At 55.6% G+C, this 27,633-nt stretch overlaps 1 protein-coding gene across 1 annotated transcript; it reads right to left on the reverse strand.

Moving 5' to 3' along the window:
• Nucleotides 1-1,404: 1,404 nt before the first annotated feature.
• Nucleotides 1,405-25,255, reverse strand: IKBKE (inhibitor of nuclear factor kappa B kinase subunit epsilon). Its single transcript, XM_054563281.1, has 22 exons — nt 25,132-25,255; nt 24,499-24,588; nt 23,027-23,144; nt 22,239-22,379; nt 21,762-21,891; nt 20,356-20,537; nt 19,744-19,904; nt 18,804-18,914; nt 18,335-18,514; nt 17,540-17,736; nt 16,726-16,790; nt 16,542-16,633; nt 16,300-16,386; nt 12,195-12,270; nt 11,985-12,097; nt 10,076-10,152; nt 6,659-6,698; nt 5,909-6,010; nt 4,632-4,728; nt 3,750-3,862; nt 3,468-3,539; nt 1,405-1,728 (listed from the first exon to the last, which is right to left on the reverse strand). Exons 3-22 carry the CDS (start codon nt 23,111-23,113, stop codon nt 1,695-1,697), a joined length of 2,157 nt encoding a protein of 718 aa, XP_054419256.1. The 5' UTR covers nt 23,114-23,144; nt 24,499-24,588; nt 25,132-25,255; the 3' UTR covers nt 1,405-1,694.
• Between the last annotated feature and the right edge of the window lie 2,378 nt (nt 25,256-27,633).

Genomic DNA, 27,633 nt, shown 5'->3' on the forward strand with positions numbered 1-27,633 from the left:
TGGCTTCTGGGGCCCCAGAATCTGAACCTGCTGGGCCTAAGTGACCCACGACATGAGGTCCAAATGGCACATATAAAGCCACCCGGGCCAGATGCAAGCAAAGCCCCAGCAACCCTCCCCTGGGTCTTTAGAAGGTGCTGGGCTTTCCATAGAGAAGCAGCGCAGAGGACAGAGGTGCCAGACCCAGCGGCCTTCCTTGCTTCTGCCCGCTACCTGGCAGAGTGGCCTTTGGGGATGTGGACACTCCAGATGGGCAGGGGGGATTTCTGGGGTTATCTAGGGTCAAATATTATGTTGTCTTTACACTTCAGAGCACACCATGGGGCTCCTCAATTGTTCCCCTCCCCTACTAGGGTTACTTTACTGCATGACCCGTCCCCCCCACCAGCCAGGCGGGTGGTCTGGCTCTGGCAGAGGGGCTCTTGTGGTTCTGCAGGGGAAACCGGTCTGAGTGCCTCCTGCAGGCACCATTCTAGCTTCGAGGCAAAGTGAGGGAGTTCCCCAAACAACCCACAGTAACGCTCAAGCTCAGCATTCCGGACACAGCGTAGGCTTTGAACAGTGGTTGGATGTGGCAAAAAAGGAGTAGGCACTTAGATGGTAGATTTGAGGGTTAAAAAAAAAAAAAAGGGCTTCTTTTCTTTCTCCCCAGGCTGCAGGCCCCTTCCACAGCTTCCCAAATGGAGGGGAGCGGAATGAGAGGGCAAGCCCTCCCAGCGGGGGCCACCTTCCTTGGGCTTTTCCCTGAAAGCAGGGAGCATTTAGGGGAAAGGCGGGAATCAGGGAATGTCCAGGCCCGCCTCCATTTCCCAATCCTTCTCCTCACAGATCCCCACCCCATGGCTCTGAGATGCCAAAAGCACACCAGCTTCCCCTGCAACACGACAGGCCCAGCCCAGCGAGAGCCACTCAGAAACAGACAAGAAGGCACGTTTATTCCACCGCGTAAAGGTGCAGGCCTTCCTCCCCTCAGGGCAGGGCTCTGGATGGACAGGCCCCAGCTAGCTGCACAGCTGTCACTGGCCCCTGCTGCCTGCGTGTCCCAGGACTGGGGGTGCCTCAGCGGGACAGGCAAGGGGAGGGATCCTGAACAGTGGCATCCAGCCTCCACCACCCAGTCTGTCAGCCTCGGGTTCAGCCAGACCAAGAGCAGAAGGAATGTCTGACCCCGTGATGCCTGAGGCCGAGTGTGGCGAGCCTGAGAAATCATGGGAGAGGGGAGAGGGCTGCACGTTCGACAAGAAGCACCTTAAGAAGAAGGAAGACTGAGAGTAGGCTGTTTGACCCAGCACCCTGGGGAGCCCCCGGAGGCCTCCTCTTCCTTTCCCTGAGGAGAGGGCCCTGTAAGGCAGGGGGTGGTGGGGAGGCTGCGGGAGCCTCTTGTCCCCAGGGCCCGGCGGGGTTCAGCCATCCATGCCAGGGCGACGGACGAGCTGTCCCTGAGCCTGCCGCATAAGATGCAAAGGTCTGCCCGGTTGGTGGGTCCTGACAGAGATCCTCAGGTCCCGTGGGCTGCTTCCCACAGAAATGCAGTGGGAGATAATGCTGGTGACAACTCCCAGCTGTCGGCCGGGAGGGAGGTAGGCTGATGAGATGGGACCGGGTATTGTCCTGTGTTGGGTCCCACAGTGCAGGCAGGAGCACAGTGTTTGAAAGATCCTAATGCTTCAGGACGCCTTGTGCACCCCCAGAAGTTAGACATCAGAAGCCGACTGGACCCTAATTAACCTGTAATGAAAGGCTCAGGTTAGCTTCTCCCACCCGGGCAGAGCAGCCTGCAGACCATTCCCAGGGCCAAACACAGCTTTCAGGAGCTCTAAGGCACTCTGAGTGCGCAGCTCTCCTCTGGCAGCCTCCCGTCCCCTGAGAAAGGCTCTGTGGTTCTCATCCCTGACCACACCATTAGAGTTGCCGGGGAAGCTTATAAAAATACCGCGCCCTGGGCCACGCCCAGAGTTTCTGGGGCAAGACCCAGGCATCTGCAGTACTCAAAGCTCCCCCGCTGAATGCAAGGCAGCTGGGGTCAGGAGGAGGAAATGGGAATTCATATGGCTTCTTGAGGCCCTCTGGCTGCAGCTCTGAATAAGGAAGTGAAAATTCACTAAAATAAAGTTTTGAGCTCTCTGTAAATAGGCTTCATATCACAGCAAGAAAAATTTATGTTGGCACTAAAATTAGAACTTCCTGCCCATGAGGGCTGTTTGGGAAAGGCTGTCCAAGAAGCTGTCAAGTCTCCTCTGTGAGGGCATGTAAAAGGATGGGTTCTTCCCTTGCTGGAACAGGACATGGAGGAGGTGCCTCCTCAACCCACGGACCTTCAGAAACTGTGGACACAAGCGCCTGCTCCTCCTGGCCTCCCGGCCCAATTCTAGTCCCAGGTGCGTGTGGCCTTCCCTCTGCGCCCCTCCCCCCCCCCCCCCCCAGCAGGTGGCAGATCCTATCCTCTTTAATCCCTGCAGTCACTCCGTGACGGTGGGAGCCCGACATGCCTCCAGGGACACATGGTTGGTAAGGAGCAGAGTCAGGAGAAAAATCCTGTTGGACTCTCTGTGGAGTTTTCCCACCATGCCCCGGGTTCCCCAATGGGGAGGCAACAGACGACATCAGAATAATGGGTGTGCCCTCGACCTCACCTGTGCACGGGTATTGTATGTAAGCAAACCCTCTGACTTCAGAGCAAGGACCATCCTTGATTCTGAGATAATGTCCTTCTTCCTCTTTGGTGTTACAAGTTCTTTGTGGAGTGGGACTACTGGATGGCAGGGTCTGTCTCTTTCAAATGTGTTTATTTGATTATATGAAAAGCAGGTTCGTCCAATTTTCTTTTGTGAATTTTACTGGGGACTCCTCCGGCGCCCTCTCCAGCGCCCCTCACCCCTGAGGAAGGGGATCTACCCAGGCGATGAAGCAGAGAGGCGCTGGCTAAGGCGGGCCTGCGGCCGGGGCTGCCCTATGAGCATCTGCCCAGCACGGGAGCCCCACAAGCCAGAGAAGCGCAGCCTCGGGCAATCCGCCCAGCTCCGGGCCTGTTTGCTGGGGCGGGCCCCACAGAGGACACAACGCCACTCCAGCCCGGGTGTGAAGGTTAAAGATGGGTCTGGGGGAGGCTCCAGGCAGAGCCCCCAGCACAGCCACAACGCCCGTGCTCCGAGGCCCCATCTCTGGCTGCACCGAGAATGGTCTCGGCATCAAGGTCACGTGACTCCCCTGTTGTGTATCCCCCAATTGCTTAAAATCAGATGAAATTTTCATCTCTGGCGGCACTATACCCTCAAGACTATAGCGGAAGCCTACGCCATGAGAGGGAGGCGATGCCCCAGAGGACAGGCCTACGCTCCAAAGTGACTGTTTAGAAAATGGCCACCTGTCATCGAACCTGCATGGAAAGGTACAGGGACCTATGCCCCTGCCTGGAGGGCGGCTTGGAGAGGACCCCGCCCTCCCTGGCACACAGCGGGACTCCTCACCCTTCAATGATGTGGTTGTTGTCCTGCAGGTCGAAGGCCAGCAGCTTCATCTCCTCGCAGAGCTCCTCCATGCTGTCCGGGGCGGAGGCGAGAGAGGCGGCTGCTCCCGAGGCCCAGGCTGCCCGGGCCAGCCCTCCCCCGGGAGGCCCATGCCAAGCCTCGCTTCATCCCTGCCTCCTAGGCCTGCTTGAGGCCGAACCCCTCGGGCCCTGACCTCAGCCCCTGATTCCCCTCCTCACCCCCTGACACACATACGAACGTCCCGCTCTCTTCCGCACTTACTGGAGACCCAGGTCCTTTAGTTCGGGACTGGAAAAAGGAGCTGTGGGGGCTGGTGAGGCCTGAGCCCCCTCCGCTCTGTCCTGAGGGAGCTGGTGAGATAGCCAGTCCAGGATCTGGAAGGAAGCACAGGGTAGTCAGAAGGGAAGAGCCAGCTCCGGGTGGGGCCAGAGGCGCTGAGGACAGGTAAGGAAAGGGTGACAAAACAGCCCCCAGCCCACATCCTCCGAGCCCACAGGCCTTCCCACAAGCCCCTCCTTCCGTCACCCCGGGGGGCACAGGGGCACAGTTGATACAACCCCCTGCACTCTCGGGGCTTGGCTTTAATGATCCAGACTGCCAAGTTCGCCAGTGTCTAGCCTACACCCCTAATGGCACATGTGCCAGGAGCTGCAGAGAGGGAGTGGGAGGCAGCCGGCATGTGAGGAGGGCAGCAGGAGCCACACTGGCGCTCTCCTAGAAGAAGCAGCCCTTCTCTGTTCCTGCTGGCAAAGCAGGCGGCTCCTCCAGCTGCCTGTGGACGGGGCTCCTCACAGAGTGCAGATCAGAGGGTCTAGGAGAGTTCACACTGCGTCTCTCGTCTCTCTCTCGGAGCAGCCTGGAGCCTCCCAGGCTGCGCAGGAGGGGTGGGGGAAGATGTCCTGGCACTCTGGAGGCTCTGTGCTTGCAGGGACCTTCAGTCTGAGATCTCTAGAAAGTGTCTTTCTCCTTCTCCATCCCCACCTCAAGGCACCTTTGTGGCTCAGAGGCCTCCAACACATACCAAAGTGCTTGGACCTGGTCGGGGCAGCTCTGCCCGGAGGCAGAGTGGCGCCCATGCCCCCAGAGTACCAGGTGCATCTGGCTCCCCCCGGGCAGCCCCAGGTGCCCCTGAAGTTCTCGTACCTCGCTGAGGCCCTCCTGGACCCCCTGGGCCTCGGTGCTGCAGGCAGCCACGGAGCAGGCGACCAGGCGCACGTGGTTCCTGGCCTCGTGCACCACCCTGGAGAGAGCAGGCAGAAAGTCAGAGCCAGGCCGGCCGGCAGTCCGCAGGGTCACCACACAGACAATGGAGGAGACGCTTCCAGGCAGCAGAGGCTGGAGCCTCACCGCCTCTGCCCGGCTGGGTGTGCCCTCAGCTGTCCCCTGTGCTGCTGCAGGAGAGCTCATCTTCTCACTGAGTGTCCCAGCACAGCCACATGGGAGCTGCAACACCCCTGTGGCTGGGCAGGTCGCTCAGGCAGCCAGGTCAGGCTGCAGAGTGGCCGAGGACAGCCTGCTCTCACTACAGGAGTTCCTCATGCTCCCCCTTCCAGAGGAAATCAAGGTCAAGGCTCACATGTGAATTATCTTCCCTCTCCAAGTGGAGGGAGTGAGCAAGAACCTTTTCCCGTCGCATGAAAAGGAAACCAAGTCCTGGACATTAAACCAGCGGTTGATCTTCAACACTTGCTACACATTAGAATCACCTGCAGAGCTTTTACGCTCCTGCCATCCAAGCCAACTTCAGACCAATGAAATCAGAATTCGGGGTGGTGTGAGGTAGCATGGGGTGGGGTATGGGTGGGCGAGCGGGGCGTTGGTATTCTAATGTGAGGGTGGGTGGGTGCCTGGGTCTCAGCCCCATAACAAGCCCACGGGTCCCGGGGACCTCGAACAGACAGCACCTGGGAAGCTGCCCGCCCTTCTCGTTGTGTGGGGGGTGCTGTCTGAGCAGGGAGAACCCAACCTCCCACAGAGGACAGTGCGAGGGGGGCCTCTGCCCACCCCTGCTCCCCTGGCCACTTGTCCTTGCCCCAGGGGAACCTGAGAGTGTTGTCCGCCAGAGAGGGAGGCCTTCCCCACACGACCACCTGGGGCCAGGAGAAGGATCCAGAGTTCAGGGGCAACCAGAGCCACACGCTAGTTCTTGGCCTGCCACCTGCGAGACCTGCTCTCTGAGCTTCAGTTTCCTCACATGCAAGATGGGGCGATGGCGTTGGCTGTAGATGCTGAGGGATTAAATAAGCTGAGGCACAGAAGTCGCCCAGGGGACCACAGAACCACCCACTGCTTTGCCTTTGTCCCTTTACTGCCACCTCCCTCTCAGTCAGCGCTCTGCAAAACCTGGGCTGTCTGAGCCTGGGGCGAGGCCAGGAAGGGCCTGGGGTTCGCGAGCTCAGAAGGGAGGGACTGATTGTTACCTCATGCGATTGCCGTGTGTGACTAGAGATGTCTGGTACTTCTGCACACACTCCTCCTGGAACACTTGCAGGAGCCTTTTGGCTAAATGACTAAAATTCACCCTGAAAAGAAGAGGGAAACCGAGGCACAGAGATAAGCAGACAGAGGGAGCTGAGCGCAGCCGAGCGTGCCAGGGTCTCCACGCCTCAATGTCAGCTCCCCGGTCCCTCCACTGAAGGAGGATCATGGAGACAGGGTGACCGGCACACAGTTCCGGTCAGCAGGGATGTGTGGGAGGACGAGGGACCCAGAGAACACACGCACTCTCAGGCTCAGCCTCCAGAGGGAAGCGTGGGTACAAGTGTAGGGGCCAGGGGTGGGTATAGAACTGGGGGAGTGAGTCCCCAGATAAGCAACAAACCAGGGAGGGCCCCCTGGGACCTGAGCGAGCCCAAGCAACAGCAGAGGGGGGAGCCCAAAGGGAGTCCAGGCAGAGGTCAGCAGCAGCAGGGGTAAGTCAGTGAGGACAAGGAGGGAAGGGAATCTACAACCTGGTTCAAAAGTAAGTCCAGCTTCATTATCAGAGCTTCTGAGGGACCTCCTCCACCTCAGCTGCACAACCTCCTCCCCTGGCCCCAGATAACTGTCCTCCTGGCCCCGATGGCCTGGGACCAGGGACCTCTCCCTCCCTTGTCTGGCACGGAGAATTGCTCTGTCCTGAGGACACCCACCCTCCTGCTCGCCCTCCTGCTGGGGGTCAGGCCACTCACTTATCCAGTTTGTGAATCTGCTCCTCGTTGTAGCCGAGCCCTGCAAGAAACAGAAATGATGATACCTGTTCAGTCAACAAAATGAAATGCCCCGAGGGCTGGGAGCCAATTACAAAGATGAAGGCAGCCTGGTTAGAACCTTGCTCCATGGGAGCTCACAGCCCAGTGGAGCCAGGAAGGACAGAAGGAGTGAACCAAGCACCCAAGAAATTGCGCCGTGACAGGGAGGGGCACACCTGGGGCAGGCTAATGCTTCAGGTGGGAAGTGGTGGATGAAACGGGCCTTCAAGGAGGCAGAGCCAGCCCTGGCCCCTCAGCCAACACGTCTCCCAGACTGGCCGGTGCCTACAGCTTCTCGGCCTCACGTCCGAATGTTCGAGCTGCGGGAAAGCCAGCTGGGCTCTGCGCAGGGAGCTGCGTAAGCCAGGCCACCAGCCTCGGAGGGCCGGGCCCCTTCTCCCCCCAGACACTTTGGCCAGAAGGGCTTAAGTTTTCAGTGCCCGGGCACCTCCTGGTGCTCTCTGCCCTGGAAAGATGCTGCCCCCTCCTGGGTTTCAAGGGAATGGCCTCCCAGCCAGCAGTTTCCCAGGAGGAATGAGGCAGAGGCTAGTTACCGGCCCCACCCCACACCCCTAGTAGCAGAAGCCCCTTCCCGGGGCTCTTTATCCTGGTCCTGCTCTCGGCCACCTGGACACTTGTTGAGTATGAGCTACAGGTCACATCGCTGCCTCCTGTTAGCAGGGGGCTGCAAGCACAGGTTCACCGCATGGAGTTAGCCTCCTCATCTGACTTATGTGACACACAGGATGGGTGTGAGGTAGGGCAACAGTGCCCTACTAATCACTACTGACCATAATCAGAATGGGATCTTTCAATACTCCAGGGGTTATTCTTACTGGCTCATTCTTAATTTTAATAAAGGACTCTTGAAGACCATAGAAATAAAACTCTTTCTGAGGCTGTAAAATAAGGTGATTGAAAGCAGCTGGACCTTATGGTACTGACATAAAAACAGACATTTACATCAAAGGAACAGCATAGAGAACCCAGAAATAAACCCATGCCTTTATGGTCAATTAACAGATGGCAAAGAAGGCAAAAACATACAATGGGGTAAAGACAGCCTATTTAATAAATGGTGTTGGGGAAATTGGACAGTTATATGCAAAAAAGATGCAACTAGACCACCTTATTACACCACATACAAGAGTAAACTCAAAATAGATGAAAGACTTAAATGTAAAACTCAAAATCATAAAACTCCTAAAAGAAAACATAGGCAGTAAAATCTTTGACACTTCTCTCAGCAATATTTTTTTCTGATATATCTACTAGGGCAAGAAAAACAAAAGAAACAATAAACAAATGGTACTACATCAAATAAAAAGCTTTTGCACAGCAAAGGAAGCCCTCAACAAAATGAAAAGAAAATCTACTGAATGGAAGAAGAAATTTGCCAATCATACATCTGATAAGGGGTTAATATCCCAAATTTATAAAGAACTCATACAACTCAACAACACCAGAAAACCAAACAATCCAATTGAAAAATGAGCAGGGCGCCCGAATAGACACTTCTCCAAGGTGGACATACGGATGGTCAATACACATGAGAAGATAATCAATGTCAATAATCACCAGAGAAATACAAATTAAACCTACAATGAGGTATCACTTCACACCTGTCAGAATGGCTACCACCAGTATGTCAAAGAACAAGTGTTGGTGACTATGTAGAGAAAAGGGAACCCTCATGCTCTCTTGGTGGATTTGTAAATTGGTGCAGCCACTATGAAAAACAGAGGAAACAGTAAAGTTTCCTCAACAAATAAAAAACAGAACTACTGTATGACCCAGCAATTCCACTCCTGGGTATTTATCTGAAGAAATCCAAAACACTAATTCAAAAAGAATTTTGCCCCCGTACATTCATTGCACCATTATTTATGTAGTCAAGATAGGAAGCAACCTATGTATCCATTAATAGACAATTGGCTCAGGAAGATGTGGTACATATATACAATGGGATATCATTCAGCTATAAAAAAAGAATGAAATCGTTATCAGTTGTGACAACATGGATGGACTCGGAGGTTATTTTGCTAAGAGAAATGTAAGACAAAGACAGACAAATACCATATGATTTTACTTATATGTTTTGTCTAAAAAACTAAATGAACAAACAAAGCAGAAACAGACTCATAGATACAGAGAACATGTTGATGGTTGTCAGAGGGGAGGGGCTGTGGGGCGGATGAAACAAGAGAAGGGATTAAGATGTACAAATTGCCAGTTATAAAAACAGTCATGGGGATGTAAAGTATGGCAAAGCGAATATAGCCAATAATATTGTAATAACTATCTATGGTCAGATGGGTACTAGACTTATTGGGTGATCACTTTGTAAGTCATATAAATGTTTAATCACTATGTTGTATACCTAAAACTAATATAATGTACACCAACTGTAACTGCAAAATTAAAACTTAAAAAAATATATAAAATTGTGTTTATATTTATTATGTGCTCAAATGACAATATGGATATATTGGGTTGAATAAAACATATTATTAAAATTAATTTCACCTTTTTATTTCTAATTTTTAAATTCTGGCTACTAGAGAACCCTAAATTACAAATGTGGCTGGCATTGTATGTCTATGGGACAGGGCTCTGAGATAGTCCTAGGGAAGAAGAGAACTTGGCAACGAAGCCCAAGACCTTCAGCCTGCACATGAGGAAATGCTCGGGGCACGGGTGCGGGGAGCGAGGCCTGGGTCCTGGCATGTTTGCTCCTCAACCCCAAGAGTCGACGGGGCCCCCCTACCTCCCTCCAGCGAGCCCAGCTGTCCCTGGGGTTGGACCCTCTCCTGCCCTGAGACGGCAGTCACCGTGGGCAACCAGCTTGGGTGGCTGAGCCTGGCAAGGAGCTACCCCAGCCCAGATGGCCTCCGTGAGGCTTGTCGATAATTCAGGCCAAGTGCCTGGCCCAGGGAGTCTAAGTGTATTTCTCCGGGTTTTCCCTTTTCTGGAACACCTGACTATTTTAGGGAACCAAAGGCACAATAGACAGGGAAAGAGTCCTTAAACTTTAAAGCGCCCTGCAACGGTGAGGGTTCTCTCTCAAGGGCCACCTCTTCTACAGCACCCAGGCTCCCGCTGCCTGGTCTCCCTCACATGTTCCCGAAGCCCCTCACGTGGCAACAAGCTCAGGTGTAAAGGCTTCATGTCTCTCACTGGTCTGCAGGAAACTGGCGGCCAGGGACCCAGACTTAGACCAGCTGCACCCTGGCTCCCCTTGACCATGCACACTGAACCCCCAGCAGCCACCTGGATGGCAGGAAACAAGGGATGGGGGAGGGGAAGAAGGGAGGGAAGGGAGAGCACCGACTGCATTTTGCTCTCCCCTCGGCTCACCTGGCCTCATCCTGGACTTCCTGAACTGTTTATAGATGAGGTACATTTTGTCCAAGCAACACTGAATCTTCTGGATGCTGCGGGCAGGAGACAGGGACCAGGTGATGGAAGAATCGAACAGCACAGAGTAAAGGGCGAGGGAGCGGATGGGATGGCGGTGGGAGGAGGGAGGAGCTGTCTGCCTGCAGAAGGGGCCTCGATGCCTTAGTTTTGGGGGGTTAATTGGGGAGTGAGGCTTATTCTCCTGTCTCTAAGCTTTCAGAGGCACCTTGGGGCCAGCCAGCTGGCTGCACTTTCATGTTTATTCTCTCTCTTTCTCCCCCTCTCTCCCTGTCTCTGCCTCTCTCTCTCTCTCTCACACACACAGGCACACATGAGGTGCTTAGTAAGATGAGACAGACGAAAAGCCAGGCAGGACAGGCAACAGGAGAGTGACCTTTGCTCCATGAGAAGGTTTGAGGGTAGCCTCTGGAAAGGAGCTTTGGGCCCTGAAACAGGGGCTTCTGACAGTGATAGCCTGGGATGGGAGTGGAGCAGAAACCTCTCTCTGGTCACCTGGCAAGGGCAGGGGAGGTGCCTTCTAGGTGTCTCCAACTCCTGGCACATGGAAGGAACTTAAATGATGAATCAACGATCCTTGGTTAAAACAACAATGAATCAGTGTTCTCGGCCCTGCCTGGAGGCAGGGGAATGAGGGAGATGACCTCCCAAGGACTCCTCGGCCTGGAGTTTAAGGTCATTATTATTTCTTCCTTCCCCTTTCCAGGCTGGACACAAAACACTTTATTTGAGATGTTGGGTGGGGTAGTGTGGGTGGGTGGCGTGGTGGTTCTTCCTCACCCTCAGGCCTCTTCAGCTCCACTCCTTCCCACAGCTCCTCCCATGACCCTGGGTCAGCTGTGTCCCCATCTGGGCTCCTGGCAGAGCCAAGCTTGTTCCCAGGGCTCCAGGCACCTGCCCTCCTAGAGCACAGGCTGGACCAGGCCCCAGATCAGCATTTACCCAAAAGGCTCAGGCCAGGTATGTTCCGAATTTGGACTTGTCTTCTAATGTTGGGAAGGTACGTCTGTATTCAGACACCTTGTTCTGGAACACTCCTGGGCGCTGGGGGCCGCGCCCCTCATCGAACATACTCAGTCTTCAGATAACCGCAGGAATGCCACTGCAAGTGGGATCCGTGAAGACTAGAGAGAGCCTCATGGCAGTTTAGGTCAGGTATTGCAGCCAAACGGGTTAAGGAAAAAGCCCTGCAGGCTACAGAGCTTCTTAAAATCAGAATTAAGGACCTGGGGCTCCGGATCCGGATCCGGGCAGGTGCTGAGGAGGACGCCCTGGTCGGGGCGGGACACGAGTCAGCCACAGGGAGGAGAGTGTTTCGTGTCTGTTAAAAGGGAGAATGGAGTCGTAAAGGCTGTAACTCCCTGGTGTACACTGAGAACACACGCTTTGGAGGTGGGCAAATCTGACCTGATGCCCGGCTTTCGTCACTTGTCATTTACTGGCGGTGACTCAGGGCAAGTTCACCTCCCTGAGGGGCATAATAGTGGTGTTATTGTCTTGAGGATGGAATGAGGTGATATGAGTAGAAGGACCTATCCAAGGATCGGATGCAAAGCAACAGCTCAGAAGGGAAAGGAAACTAAAGTAGTCTTTTATTTAGAATTGTTGCACCTGCTGAGATTTTTGCATTCACCCTCTCAGCTCCCAGATGGGGGCAGGGCTCCAGAGCTTTTTCTCCTGGCTAGTGTAGGGGAGGGTCTTGCTTATTCCCAGAACCCCCACCATTACCCCATGCCCCAGCATCATTGCCAAAGTAACGGAGAAAGCAGGCTGATGCCTAAAAGGGCTGCTGGACCTTTTGAGCTGCACACCCCAGCCCCGCCCCATCAAGAAGGTAAATCCCACAGACCTTCTGTCCTCATGTACCTGATCCCGGTTCTTCACCAGCTCCGAGCTCAGGCTGCTCAGACTCGTCTGTTTCTCCGTGATATTGTGGGAAAATCTGGAGAGGACCTCAGCCAACTATAAGGCAAATGGCAGACAGCCCCATGAGGTCTTCAGCTCAGGGCTCTGATGGCAGCCTGGCTGGACCGCCGTCCCCCACCCCAGCCTCACTCACAGTCCGCAGCCTGGACCTCAGCTCTGAGGCCCTCTTCAGCTCCCGGATCTCGGGCATCCCAGCCATGTTGCTGAACCTTGATGGACAAACAGAGGAAGGTCACATTTGGAGCATGGCATCTATGGGACAGCGTGGCTGGCTTGTGGGGTGTGTGGGCAGTTCTGTGGTCGGGACAGAGGAACAAAATTCAAGAGGCTCCTACTCAACCAAATTGTGACATTGTTGAGCATTGCAGTGAATAAAGATTGAGGTAGACTGGAATAACTTAAATCTATGAAAATTCAAATCTATAATGCAAGGTAGCTGCTAATAAACTCCTTACTTGGAAAATTTATACTAATGGAAAAGAATAAAATTCCTTTCCAGGAGATCCTGTATTTCATGATAACCATTAGCTTATTAATAAGGGAAAAGCTGTATTTTATTGAATACTAGCCAACAATGTGCCAGGACTTAGAACACTAGAACTGTGCTCGCCCAGTGAAATCATTCACTTGGGCATGGTTTTAAAATCACCAATGAATGATTAAGGGATGGACAGTCACGTGGTGCCAAAGTAACACCACACTGATGCTTTCACAGGGAAAACGTTAAGTGTGCGATGGAGAAATCAGGCTGTCCCCACCCAGTGGTGGGCGGGTCTGAAGTGCACCCAGCCTCACCTAGGACGGATGCAGCCTAAAGTTTACCTTGAATGCATCCATCCTTTAGAACTCTCAGTTTTTAGGAAATGCCAGTAAAGAAGTGCAAAAGAAAGGGCATCCAGAGGAAGCATAGCCGAACCCAGAAGGTGGGACAAAGGGTGTTGTTCCTCCAACAAGTCAAATCGGTTGGGGGCGGTGCAGTTTTGTCTAGATTAAATCAGCCTTAAGGACCACAAAAAGCATGGTCTTAGATTGGATCCTGGTTAGATGCAACCAGCAAGAAAATTTGGGGGATAATTAGGGATATTTGAATATGGATGGGTACTAGATCAGATAAAAATTTAAGATGAGGGGAGAGCTCATTCGCTGAGAAAAGCAGGTTATAAAACAGCAAGTACCAGGGACTGTACCACTAGTTAATGCATACACTGATATACACACAGTAGACAACTATCTAGAAGGATATATACTACTAAGCTGTAATGGTCTGTTTCTGGGTAGTAGGATACGGTATTTTGAAAAAGTTTTTATTTATTTCATTTTAGAGAGAGGGGAAGGGAGGGAGAGAGAGAAATATTGATTTGAGAGAGAAACACCTACTAGTTGCCTCTCTGTCTGCTCCCCAATCGGGGACTGAACTCCAAACCCAGGCATGTACCTTGACTGGGTATCGAACTGGTGACCTTTCACTTTGCAGGATGATGCCCAACCTACTGAGCCACACCAGCCAGGGCAGGATATGGTATTATAATTTCATTTTTGCTTATCTATATTTTTTAACTTTCTATAATTAGCATATACTGTTTTTATAATGATAACAGTTAAGAAAAAAGAGGGTGTGTTTGGCCTGGGAATGGGGGCGGGAGGAGAGGAGAGGAGGGGATTAGAACCTGAGAGCTGGGTGGAAGCTCCACGAAGGCAGGGCTGCTGCCGGCACCGCTCGCCATTCCACCCCAGGGCCTAGCACAGTGATCAGTGCACTGAGGTTACTCCATACCTGACTTTTGAATGATTATTGAGCGCGGAAGTGGATTTGGGGGCGTGGAATACTTGGAGACAGAGGATGAGGCTGACCCAGTCAGGCTGGGCAGGGTGTCAGGAGACACAAGTTTGGGTCCTAGTCCTCGCTGTCACACCTGCCATCTGTATGACCTTGGGTTAGTGACACTTAAACTTTCCAAGCCTCAAATTCTCCATCTATATGATGGGGAGATAAGTCTCCTTCCTGCCCCTAACAAGGGCTTTGTGAGGATCAAATGGGACCTCTGAGAGAAAGAGCTTGACTAGAGGGCACGAACATAAGCTTTTTTTGGTGGGGGAGGGACAGTCTGGAGGTCCCTGAGCCAGTCCTGGCTGCCTAGACAGTGCCTCCAGATGGCAGCAGCTGCCAAGGAGGACCAGGGAGCTTTGGGACAAAGGCAAGGACATCCTGCTAAGGGAGCCCCTCTTGGAGAGCCCGAAGCAAGAGGAATGCACTGTGGGAGAGATGAGTAACCAGACTGGGCAATGGCAGCCACTTAGTGTGAGATGCTTCCCCAATCATGAAATTCAGCTCATTAAAATATTTCAGATGCTACTGTGGGAGGAGCTGTGGCTTCAGACTTTAGAAGACTCGGCAGGTCTGAGGATGTTCAGAAAGAAATGGGGTTGCAAAGCTTTGCAGCTGGGGTGCTTCAGAGACCATCCAATCCTTTCATCTTGAAAAAGAAGAAATGGAGGCTCTGCCTGGAGCTCGGACCTGGCCCTCCGATCCTCTCACTCTGCCCAGTGCTGTGTGCTCTCCAAACTCCTCCTTGGGGGGCCGGGGAAAGATGCTTGAAAGCAGGCCCTCCCCGACTCTGAGCTCCCAGACACACCATGCCTCTGGGGGCCTTCAAAACCGAATGGGGGAAACAGTGGCTGACCAGTAGATGCCAGAACTGCAGCCCGGCGCTAGCCTGTCACTCCCCCACACTCCTGGGTCCAGCGCAAGTGGGCAGACAACACCTCAGACACTTGGACATACTTCTTTCCTGTTAAAGAACCTACAATAGACCAATAGGTCATTTTACTGGGGTCTAACCTGTCAACTGGACCCTCCGGAACCTCCATGCATTCTCTCCTCTCCTTCCCATGCCCTTTTCCATCTGCAACTTTACTCCGGGATATTTTTTATCATAAGTGTGGCTTCAGTAAGCCTCACCAGCACCCCCTAAACCCCCCAATCATGCCCCTCTCTGACTCTGCACAGGACCTTCCAGCTGGAGGTATTCTCTCTCATTATGGCCTGAAAAGCGTCACCTCTTCCAGGAAGACCATTGTGATTGCCTGTACCCATCTCTAGTTTCCCTTTACCCAACCATCCTGTCCCCTTGCACACCTGGGAAGGGCTATCTTCCCCAGGGGAGAGGGGCCCTCTGCGTGCGTGACACCATGTCTGTCCCAGGACCCCTTTCTGTGCCCTGGCCAGAGCTCTGCCCTCATCCCTGTCACTGTTTGGAGGGGCTCAGTCATGCCAGGGACTGCAACACTGTCATCTGGAGCCACCCCCCCCTCCACACATACACACTGCCACCACCCTCCAGCTCTGTCACCATCAGCACTGTCGCTGCCAAATGTCGAGAGGAAGCGGGGCTGTGGTGAGTCAACCGCTGCTGGGAAACTCCCGGGACCTTCCTAAGACATGGGCCAGGGGACATGAGGGGTGGGGACATCAGGCATGTATGCCACAGTCTCTGTCCCTCTGTCATCACATGTCTCCTCCCAGTGGGAAAGGCTCCAGCCACCGGCAGCTTCCTGGGCTGCAGAGCCCGTATGTCATGTGCACCCTGGCCCTGTGCCTTCCGAGACTCGGGGGCTGTACCCGCTCCTCAGGACCGACCACGGAACCTTCCTGCTTCTCGCTTCTCATCTCCAGACCCCTCACCTGGTTTCCTCCTTCCTAGTCTCTCCTTTCTCCACCCATCACCCCTAAATAGCACCCCGTCAGAGGAGAGGAGGGCTCGGAGTTCCGGGGGTTGGGGCAGGGCATCCTAAGAAGGCAAGGGCCGTTTAATGCAGGAGGAAGCAGGAGGAGAAGCAAGGAGATGAGACCGCCTGCCAGGCCAGTGGGCCCTGCGTGGCTGTGAGTGTGCCTCCTGGAGTCCTGCTCGGGGCCTGGCGCAGGTGAGGGATAGGGCCCGGGAGGACAGAGGCCCCTTCCCGGGACAGGGAGGCCACCCTGGCTCTGGGAGAGGCAGCGCCCCCGTGGGCCCCTTTCCCCTGCAGCGACGACGTGTGGCGCAGTGGGGGAGATCGTGCAGTCGCCTGGGCTGGGGTGTGGGAAGGAGGGGCAGGGCGGCAGAGCCCTCACTATTCCAGCGTGGCAGGGGAGGGGGGAGCTCCCAGTGAGGGGAGGGGAGGAAGGGATGGAGAGGAGGGCCGAGGGCTTCTCGGCTGGCCTCAGGCCTGCCGCGGCCACCCACCCTGGTCAGGACGCTCACCTCTCAGTGCCCAGGCTGCTGCTGAGGAAGAGGAGGGCCATCTGCATGACCTCCAGCGTCCGCCTGCAGGTGGCCTGGAGCGTCTCCCTGCCGAGAGGAGCCAGAGTCAGAGCCGCCTTCCGCCTGGGGACCCAGGGAGCTGGGCCTGTGGCCACGACCCCGGCGTGGTGCAGCAGAGCTCCGGGTTGCCTGGCCGACCCACCCACCGCCGGGCCCCCTGCCCCGGCCTTCAGGGCACTCACACGAACCAGAGCAGCCCCCGAAGCATCAGCTCCTGCCCGGCCAGCAGGGCCCCTGACAGCCGTAGGGCCTGGTAGCCGGCACCCAACACACCCTGAAAACACAGGGGAGCAGGGTCAGGCTCCACACCCCTTACGCCCTTGTGTGAACCCCCCGTCCTGCCACCCAGGGGCCACCACCCCTAACCTTGGCCGTGTTGTAATCTCCCTGCAGGTCCACTTTAGGCACAAACTTGGGGATATCCAGAGCAGCTGCAAACAAAGACCCTGTCTGAGGGGCTGCCTGTATGGCCCTGGATGAACTCTGACAACATCATTCCTTATTCCTGGCTCACACTCACCCCTCACCACCTTGCTTTCCACCCCTTGGAGTCCCCACTTTAAATGCACCTTACTGTGCTTCTTTACAATTGCTGTCTCTCACTGCCCTCTGGTGTCCAGTCTGGAGAACTACAGCTTCAAGCCCAAGGCCCCCATCTCAACAGCCAGAAAAAGGGTCAAAACCACCCTCCTGCCCAGGAGTTTCAAGATTAATTCCCCTTCCCAGCCCTGGAAACCTGAGTAGGAGGATGAAATAGGCATTATTCAACTGAGGAGGAAGAATAGTTTTGCTAGAACTTGGAGGACAAAGCTCTAGACCCCTGACCACTTTCCTTCCTCTCCCGCACCTCGGGCTCCTGCTTCCCCCAGTCTCTGAAGCTTCCCTCCCAGTTGCAGAGACTATGGAGAGCGCCTCCCTGTGAATGTGGAGTCCTGATGTCCCTGCTCCAACTAAAGTTTCACAGCTCTGGGCACCGAAGCCCGGGGATGCCAAGCCACCAGCCTGAGCCACGTGGCACTTCAGAGGAATACGCAAAATTTGAACCCAGAATTTGGGGCACCCTGTGGGGCCCAAAGAAATACCCACAAAGGACAGGAATCAATAACCTGGATGTGAACCCCTGCCTCTGGGAGGAGGAAAAAAGGAGGGGACAAGGTCCAGCCAGCGTGGCTCTACTCACGGTCCCTGAAGGCCAGCCCCTTGGGGGTCTCGATGGCCATGCTGAACAGCATCAGGGGGCTGCTTGCTGCCGTGTGGGCGATGTGCTGTGCTGAGAGGTTGGGTTCGAGGACACAGAGGTGACCCTCAAAGAGGTACTCCTGGTTCTGGGGGGCCACATTGGTCTGCTTGTACACGGCCTCCAGGAAGATGGCTATTCTAGACATGCCAGGGACGGAGCGGGATGGAGGAGAAGGAGAGTCAGTGGGCAGGATGCAGGCCAGCGTGACCCACACCCCGCCTACGACTTCATCCACGGAGAGGGCTCGGCTTCTCGGAGGAAGGGACTGGGTGACTTTCTCTCTTATCAGTGGTGGGGAGGCAAGGGGTAGAGCTCATGCTTTATAGTGGATGGAGACAGAGTGGAAACGGAACTCAAGAGCTCCAATATCCAGCCTCTGCCTTGGCAACTCTTCCCATTAAAATTCACCTAGTCCCATAAAATTCTCCAGCAACAAATTTGGGAAACACATTTTCAACACACACACGCACACATATATACCTACATACACACACACACACACACACACACAGCCCTCAGGGGATTTATAACACCTATTAGCATTGTAAAGTGTGCAGAATCTCTGGAGTCTAGGGCAAGGAAGCCCGTTTCACTTTAACTTTGTGGAACTAGGATTTTTCCAAACTAAGATTGGACCCAGAATCTTCCACATCTAAACACCCCTGAACGCTTCCTCGGACATGCCATTCTACTTGGGTGGGAAGTGTCTGGGCCTCCGGCCTTTGGCCCACTCACGTGTTGTGGGCGTGGATGTAGACATGGTGCAGCACTGCCTGAGGCAGGGAGAAGACATGGACGACCACTCGCTGCAGGATGTCACTGGTCTCCGCAAAGAACTGATCGAAGCCCCAGCACTTGGCCTGCTCCACCTCCAGGATGTTGGCCAGGATGGGCACCAGCTGGCTCTGCAGCCCCCTGCCCCAGGACAGGGAGGCCGTCAGGGGCCGGCGCCCAGACTTGTCCTCCTCGAGTAGGTAATAGGGGCATTCCATCAGGGTGTCCTGATGACCTGGGCCCAAGGTGGCCAAACAGGGCGGGATGGGGAGGAGGGGCTGGAAGGGCCCTCCCGCATCCAGGTGGAAAAACTGAGGTCAGAAAGGGAACATGGGGGACCCAGTCAGACAGCGTGCAAGGGGCCCTGCTGGGACAGGCCTTAGCAGAGAGAGGATACCCAGCCCAACTCGGGTCCGCGCCTGCCCCTCACATCGACAGCTGGCAGGTGATGGGGAGGGTGTAGCTCCACTCCAGCGGCCCATTCTCCCGCCTCTGAGTGCCTGCAATGGCCCCGGCCGGCTTCTCCGTGGTGATCCGGTACCTGCGTAAGCGAGACAGGGCCAGGACGGTGGGCTTCCCAGACCATGACACTTCAAGGGATGACAAACTAAGCATGGAGGCCCAGAGCGCTGGTTCAAGCCACCTGGCGGCTCTGAGCCAGTCTGAGATGGAACTTGAGAGTCTTGACTCTCAGCCAGCAGGTCGCCTGGGCTCGGTGCTCCCCAAATTCTACCCCTTCCCACTGCCCTTCCCTCCGTCCTCTTATGCGCAGTCACAGCCCGGCCTCCACATCTTTTCCTGCATTGTACTTGGTGCTTGGCCCAAATATCCTTCCCCTCCACACCGCTATTCTCACCCTCTCCTCTCCTCAACGTCCAGGCCACCCTGCCAGCCCCCATCCGCGCTGGCCTCCTTGCCCTTTCCCTAACCTCCCAGAGCTCCCGCATAGCTGACCGCCACACTGAGGGGAGGGGCGTGGCAAGGGCCTTCCTGGGAGTCGTCCTTAAATGTCTTTGCTCTGGGCCGTGCAAAGCGGGAGCAGCACTATCTCCAGCTACTTCTGTATTGGACAGCGGGACACCTGGAAGGTCCTTGGACCTAGATCTTGCCCCACTTCTGGTGCTGACCGTGTCCCGGGAGCCTCAGTTGAGGTGGGGAGAGGGCTAAAGGGAAGCACTGAACTCAGAGAAGGGATTCCGAGCAGCCTCCTGGCAGCCAGGATGATAACCAAGGATGTAAGAGAAGCCTGGGTAGGGTGGGTCGGAGGGGACCACTAGGTTAGAGGCGGAAGAGGAGGCGTAGCAGGGGAGGCATAGCAGGGCCAGTGGGGGTGACCCAGGGCCCCAGCCCCTGCCCGCGGCCCACCGTACATGATCTCCTTGTTGCGCCGTGGTCCACCAAAGGGGACGAAGGGCAGGCTGCCAGTGGCTGCATGGTACAGGGTCACCCCAATGCTCCAGAGATCCACAGTCACCCCAAATGCCTTCTGCTGGGGCTTGCGAAGCACAGCCCGCTCATACATATCAGGGTGCTGCCAGAAAGAACAGAGAGCAGACGTGGAGCGGGAGGGCACACGAGGATTGAGGCCCCACCCACCAGACCCCTTCCCCTGCCTTCTGGCGGCAACAGAACCCTCGGAAGCCACCTTCTCCATCATCGCAAACATAGGCCCCGAGGTGGCCTATCCAGAGTATTTTCATTCGTCCACCCTCCGCCCTGGGAGAGGTGGAGACCAGCAGTGTCCCCTCCTCTGTGAGGGTCAGACCAAGGAGTTCACTGCACCAGAGAGGCCGGGATAGGGAGGCCCGGGGAGGCTGCAGCATTTTCTTTTCCTTCTTTGAATTCTTCCAGTTGGGGCTAGAGGGTGAGGTCTAACCGGCCAGATGCCGGGAGCGGCGGGGCAGAGGCCCTCACCAGGGAGGGGCAGCCAGCTGCAGGGCAGCCTTCCGCTTGGGGCAGCGTGTCCGCAGTACCCTACTCACCAGGTACTCCTCCGTCCCATAGACCGAGATGAACTTCTCATCGTCATCCAACTCCCGGGCAGCCCCGAAGTCCGTCAGCTTGTAGATGCTCTGCCCCTCCTCCCCAACGAGGCGCATGATGTTCCCAGGCTTGATGTCGCGGTGGACGATGCCATTCTCCCGCAGGTGGTTCATGCCGGCCACTGGGGACGAAGGGAGGCTGCTAATGGCTCTGGCTGGGCACAGTACAGTGTCTGGGGCTTGTGGTGGAGGGGAGGCTGCCCTTGGGTCCAGAAAGAGTTCTCATTGGCCAACGGGGCCACAGGAAAAGCAGAACAGCGATGGGCAGAGGGCAAAGGAGGGGTCCCCAGCACGTGCACAGGGTTTGGAGGGTCCATTGGGAGCTTCTAAGAAACTGACAGAAACGGTGGCCTGGCTCCCTGAAAATGGCACTGCCTCCTTGTCTACTTTATTATTTTTTATTAAAAAATTTTAAATTATGCCTAACATAAAAATTTTCCATTTTAACTATTACAAGTGGACAGTTCAGCGGCGCTAAGTGCAATAGCGTCGTTGTGCAACCATCTCCGCCGTCCACCTCCAGGACTTTGTCAGCCTCCCGAACAGAAACTCTGCCTAGTAAATAATCCCCCTCCCCAAGCCCCAGGAAACCCTGCTCCACTTTCTGTCTCTGTGGATTTGACTACTCTAGGTCCCTTACCTGAGTGGGGTCCTATAGTATTGGGGTGTCTGGTTTACTTTGCTTAGCATAATGTCTTCGGGTTCATCCACACTGCAGCGTGTGTCAGGATCTTACTCCTTTCTGAGGCTGCGCAGCATATTATTATATGTGTAGACCACATTTGGCTTATCCATTTATCTGTTTGTGATATTTTTGTTGCTTTCATCTCGAGGCTATTGTGAATAGTACTGCTATGAATATTGGTGTACAACGTGTTTTAAATTTTATTTTTAAATTGGAGTTGTAACCCTGGCTGGTGTGACTCAGTGGATTGAGTGCTGGCCTGCAAACCAAAGGGTCGACTGTTCAATTCCCAGTCAGGGCACATGCCTGGGTTGCAAGCCAGGTCCCCAGTAGGGGGCGCATGAGAAGCAACCACACGTTGATGTTTCTCTCCCTTTCTTTCTCTCTCTCTTCCCCCCTCTCTAAAAATAAATAAATAAAATCTTTTAAAAAAACTAAATTGGAGTTGTACACTGCTGATCAGCAGGCGTCAGATTCTGTGTTCTGTCCATTTATCACTGCTTGTCCCAGGTCTGAATGGAGCGCCTCTTAGGTTCCGAATGTCCTATATTTGGATGCTTGTTTCAAAAGCGCTGCACCCCTCTGGGACTTTGCCTTTGCTGAGGGCCTGTGGCTGGTTAGAGTGGGCGGGGGCTCCTGTGGGTGTCACGGGGGAGCTCACCCACACAGCGCAGCACCACCAGGAACTCCTTCTCTGGCAGCCCGAAGGCGTTCTCAGGGCTCTCCAGCACACTCAGCAGGCTGCCGCTGGAGCAGTACTCCATCACCAGCACCTTCTGCCTGCTGGCCCCCTGCGGGCGGGACAGAGAGAGGTATGGTGAGGAGGGCACGTCTCCTTCCTTTCCTCATGAGGAGAGGACTTAGCCTAGAGCCAAAAACCCTCGAGCTCTAGGTCCCAGCTTCTGGCCTGCGTGTCTCAGCCTCATGCTGATATCACACACCTGAGCCCAAGGCCACCTTTTCCAGGAAGCCCTCTTTGATTACTCCCTGCTTCCCGTCATTACTTTCCCACGTCCTGCCCCACCCCCTACATTCTGTACTTCATTCTACGGGTTGTTGCTCTGGCTGCCCTGCTGATGAGCATATGACCAACTTTCTATTCTTTTGTGACCTGACTCTTCCCAGCCCACGGACGCACCGTCTCCTCCACCGCAAAGAGCTTCACAATGTTCTGATGGTTCAGCTTCCGCAGGACCTCAAACTCCCTCACCTGCACCTCGCGAGGTCGCAGGTAGCTGGCGGTGTTGAAGACCTTCACAGCAACCAGCTCCCCAGATTTCTGCCATGGGAGAGAACAGAAGTCCTGCCCCTGCCCTGGGGAGCACCCTGCAGGCCTCCATTCAGCCTCTTCTGCCAGCCTAACCCCGGAAGTGAGCAAAGGCAACCTGGATGCGGATGGGCTTCCGCCCTCAGTTTCTTCCCCTGTACAGAGGGTCATTCCAGCGCTGAGAGGTGACAAGGGCTTGGCACACTTGACACCCTGCAGGAAATGTTTGTGTGACTATTACAATGGACAGTAATGACAAGGGCAGCTAATACCAGCTAACACTTGCTGGCATTAGCGGCAGCGCTGGGATTGGAGCCTGTTCTGTCTGGCTTCAGCTCTTCAGACAAGAGAGCGCAATATGTCTCATGTACTCAACACAGCTCTGCAATGAAGGCAGGAAAATCCCAAACAAGCTCCACCTCCCACCTCTGCTTCTCCTAGGTCACTGCCATCTCCCCAGATGCCAGCTTTGGGTCTTCATCTCTTTCTCTCCGGTCCTCACAGAAGCATTGTGCCGAGGCGCCCTTCGCGGCTCCGCACACCTCTGCTCAGGCCTGCGGTGTGCCCTGGCCCCGGACCACCCTGGATGCCCGCTGGGGCTGACCGGGCTAACAACTTCCTGGGCAGAAGGGGCTGCGCTGGCCAGGGCCGCGCCCTACCTTGTTTCGGGCCTTGTACACACTGGCAGTGGCTCCCTGCCCCAGCAGGTCGTCCGTGTGCCACAGGTAGTTGACCGTGCTCTGCATCTCCTGCCTTGGCCAGTCGGCCACCTTCTCCCTGGAAGAACAGGCTGGGGTCCAGGATTCCACCACTGGCCCGGGATGGACACGGGTGGCCCGACCAGAAGCTGCGCCCAAGATCATCCTCGAAGGGCGCCATGTGGCCACTCCAGAGTCAAGGGGACAGGGGAAGTATGAAGCAGAGAAAGGTTAAGTAACTTCTCCAAAAGAAGTACCACCGCCAGGCCCTCAGCCCACAGCTTTTGCCTGTCCCACCACAGGGCATTCTACCTGTCTCCATTCCCCAGGTCCCCTCCTAAGCTCTCCCCAAACAGGCCATTCTGCAGAGACAAACCCTTTTGTCTGTCACCTCTCCCAGGCACTGAGAATTCTGGATTTTGGCATCCAGGCCCGGGATTGTCCCAGGAAGCAGAAATGTGCTCAGAGGAAGAGCCCCAGGTCAGACAGTATCAACCACACCACCACAAATCTCCAGGATTGCAACACGAGCCTGGAGCCCCTCCCCTCCCACTTGCCTGGGTCCACCACTTCCTGCTGCTGTGAGCTAATAACCACTGCACCAGGTGGCCCGCGTGGGCAGCTCAGGTCCAGGTGGAGAGGGCCTGCGCTGCTGCAGAGCGCGCGTGAGTGTGAGGGGTGTGTGTGTGTGTGTGCAGGGGGCGGAGGAGGCAGGAGATCATCAAATCCAAGGGCTCAGGAGCCCTGGGGAGGATCTGAAACCCTCCACAACTTTGTTCCCCATCTTCGCCTCCATCCTCTTCTCTCCAAAAGCCAGTTCCTCTAAAGCAATTGGCTCCAGACTGTAGCCTCAGAGGCTGAACTCAATGCCTCTGAGCAGCGTTTCAGGGCTGGTCTTCAGCGGATGGCGGCAGCGAGGAGTGCGAGCAGGGCCACCGCCCCTCAAAGACTCCAATGAGGCCGACCTCTCACAGGGTTACCAGCCCTCAGGTCACCTGGCCTGGGACATGGGCTTTGAGCCTTCTCTCTGTATTTTTTTTTTAATGCAAATTTGCAAATGTCAATTCCTTGATCCAGAGGCCACTTCATCAGACCAGTGGTCAATTCCCAGTTTCAGAAAATGTACTGGTCTAGTGTTTGCATTCTACAGAGGCAACTGAGGTGCCAAGGGCTCCCTGAAGACAATGTAATGGCTCAGGGAGAACGAGCTGGTCAGGTGTCCTCCCGCCAAAAAGGATCAGCTAGGGGTCTGGGGGTGTGAAGCCCTGGCTCAGCCGCTGGTGCCTGGAAGGGCTCCCTGTCCTTCAGTGGTGGTTGGATGCAGGAGGGTGGGTGGTGGAGCCCGGGAGCCAGCGGCCCCACCCACCGCCTCCCATCCCTCCTCCTCCTCCTCCTGCCGGGGCTCTGCTGCAGCGAGGAGTGCGAGCACTTACCCTGTGCTCTGAGCAGCCCTGGGTCAGGCAGAGACTCTCCCTGTCAAGTGTGTGTTTTGCTTTCTGTCTGCGGCAAGTCCAGGAGCTGAGCTACACCGGAAAGAGGAGGGCGGATGAGAGGCACCCTTCGGTGCTGCTCTGTTCTCAGCCTCCATCAAAGGCCACCGGCCCGGCCCTTTAACCCTTTCCTGTTTGTCAGCCTCCCCCCACCGGGCTGGGGGTTTCCAGCCTTATCCCCAGGTGTTCCAGGAGGCTTTCCTCGCCACTTCCCCGCGAGAGGTGGGGCAGGCGCCGGAAGCCAGGCAGGAGAACAGTGCAGGATGGAGCTGAAGCCGGCTTAGGGCGCGGGGAAGCAGAGCCGGGGAGGGGAAGCAGCGTTTTAGGCGGCTGGCAGCTCTGTGTACCACAGTCCTCCCTGCTTCCAAGCTGTGCTTTGCAAGGGTGGCGCGTGGAGATGGAGCACACAGGGCACTGGTGGAGGGGGGGGCACTAGCCATGGCAGAGAGGCACCGAGAGGGGACAAAGGCCTCTGCTCACATGTCAGTACCGGACACTCAACGGAGTGCCACCCTGTAGCTGCCCTCGACCCTGGGCTCCCCCTTCCACCCTTCCCCGGGGACCCTGCACACTCACCACATCTCAGCTATGGGGCATGCAGGCTCGTGGGAACGGGTAGCACCCCCGGAGCTTTCAGGGCTTGCTGTCATCCATGGGCAGTGCCCATAGCGTCCCGGTGTTCACGGGCCCTGGGACTCAAAAGCTGGGCTAGTCAAACAAGCTGAGTGCCACTGGGGAGCTGGGGGAGCTGGGAGCTGGGAGCTAGGTGGCCTCCCTGCCTCGGTGCCTGAGCACCCAGCGCCCTCCCAGCTGCCAGCAGCTCTCTCACACTTCCTGATTTCGTCTGTCTCTCTCTTAAAGAGACAGGCAGCTGGGCCACTCAGCCACCCCGGCAGGAAGGAGAAAGGGGATGCTCTGAGTTCCCAAGTGGGGGCTACAGGGCAAAGGAGTCTGGCTCACACAGGCTGGGGACTACGGCTGGGCAGCTGTGGCAGGCCACGGGGTGCTGCTTGGACATGTCCTGCAGTTCACGGGAGCAGGGAAGTTCATTCAGGGCGTGACCCAGCATCAATAGAGCAGGTCGGACAAGTTAACCAAGGGGAGATTTGCCTGGAAAGACCAAGCACCCAGAAGCCCCAGGAAGGGTCTGATTCATCTTCCCAGTGAGCCTGCAGAGGCCCAAGAGCAAGCCCTGGAGCCTGGGTAAGCCCTCCAGTGCGACCTTGAGCACAGCGCGCAACCCCTCCCAGATGGTTTTCTCATCCAAGGCAAGAGGAGAGAGACATGTGCTCCGCTGGCTGTGTGGATGACATGGCACAATATATTTGGAAATGCTTGGGACACTGGACAGCACTTTACAGACAGGACCGAGGACATCGAGGCCCATGTGGCTTCAGTTATTTGCCCTTGATCTTCAGAGGCTGCTGGGGCCGGAAGCCAGGTGTGCCGAATCCCCAGCCGGACTTCAGTGCCCCATGTGAAATTTCCTAGGAGGCCGCAGGGGTCTGCCCTGCTCTGGTCAGCTCCGAGACAGCCGTTGGGTGAGAAATGGTTAAAACCAGGAAATTCCATGTTTCTATAGAATGTTGGAGGGACTTTCCCAAGGCCACACCTGGTGGTTTCCTCTGGCAGCCCCACCCCTAGCCCAGTGACACCAGAAAAGGAGCCCAGCTAAAAAGTGCCTCCCACTCAGACAGGCACACCTGTGGGCCACCTGGCGGCCGGAGGCGCTGCTGCTGGGCCCTACCCAGAGGTGCTACCAGCTTGCTGTCCCAGCAGGACCAGAAGAAATATCCCCGAGACCCTCCTGCTCTCCACCCAGGATTCCCAGCTTTCCACCCGCCGGCGCACGGTAGAATCGCACTTTCTTGGCGCCCTGTGATTGGGTGGGGCCAGGTGATTTCCCAACCAAAGCGTGTAAACTGCTGATGCAAGAGCCCCTTGCCTTCGTTCAGTGTCGCTCTGTTAGACAGGGTGACTGCTCTCAGTCAAGGTCCCTGAGTGGCTGTCAGGAGCAGAGGCCCCTGCTGACCCACAGGGAACATGGAGCCTTGGTGATTAATAACCTTTGTTGTTTAAGCTATTGAGGTTTGCAACATAATCTAGTCTATCCCTAAAAGTCTACCTATTTGTTCCAGATAAAGGTGCTCAGTCCTCATCAGCACCCCTACTCCTCTCTCCAGCAAGCTTACTCTCTCTCTCCCAGTTTCTGAAGTGTCCTTGAAGCAATACATGTGTGCGTATGGCACTTACTAGGAAGCAGGCATCGTGTGCTGAGGACACAAAGGTGAGGCCTAGGTGTCCCCGAGAACCAGGGTTCAGGGCAGGCTGGTGAATGCTCTGAGATGGAAACTTCAGCCGGTGGTGATTTTGTGAATCTGGCGGGCCGGGGGCGGGGCGGGGTGGAGTGGGGCAGCCAAGAAAGGGTGGTCCAGGAGAGCTTGCCAAAGTCTAGCAGACTTTGGAGAAAAATATAGGCAGAGAATGGAGAGTCAAAGGTAAGGCACTGCAGGCAGTAGTGACACCTGCAGGGACATGTAAGCGTGAGAGGAGGGTGACTTGCCCAGGGCACCATGCATGGCTGGGCTGGAGAAAGAGGGAGCAGTGGGGGCAGGTCTGGAGCCCTGTGCAGGGAGTTTTGCGGGGCACTCTGTAAGGTCACACCATCTGTGCGGACACAATGAACGAACGAACGTCTTGCTGTGGTTTGAGCTGCTGGCCCCAGCTGGGCGGCAGGGCCGTCACTTCATCTGGGGTGGCGAGGAGCCCGGCAGGCTCCCGAAGCGAAGAGGAAGTCTGCGAGAGGCTTCGCCGCATGTTCCCAAGTGGCTCTGAGGAGCCATAGAAATACAAGTGGCAATTCGGAGGTAGGACAAGAACCAGAGGCGGGAAGGATAGGCGTCTTTGATGGCAGCCCTGGGGGGAAAAGCCCACGTCTGCCTTCCATGAAGGGAGGCCAAGCGTGTTCTTTGAAAGGACAGGAGCTTTGCCATCACAGGCGCTGGAGTCCTGACTCTACCACCTGCTCTGCCTGACCTTGCAACTTTTCTCTTGCAGCTGGTGTAAAACAAAACAAGT

The sequence above is a fragment of the Pteronotus mesoamericanus genome, unplaced genomic scaffold (assembly GCF_021234165.1).
Source record: "Pteronotus mesoamericanus isolate MK-2021 breed Mesoamerican mustached bat unplaced genomic scaffold, CSHL_Meso_final scaffold_705, whole genome shotgun sequence".
NCBI classification, from domain to species: domain Eukaryota; kingdom Metazoa; phylum Chordata; class Mammalia; order Chiroptera; family Mormoopidae; genus Pteronotus; species Pteronotus mesoamericanus.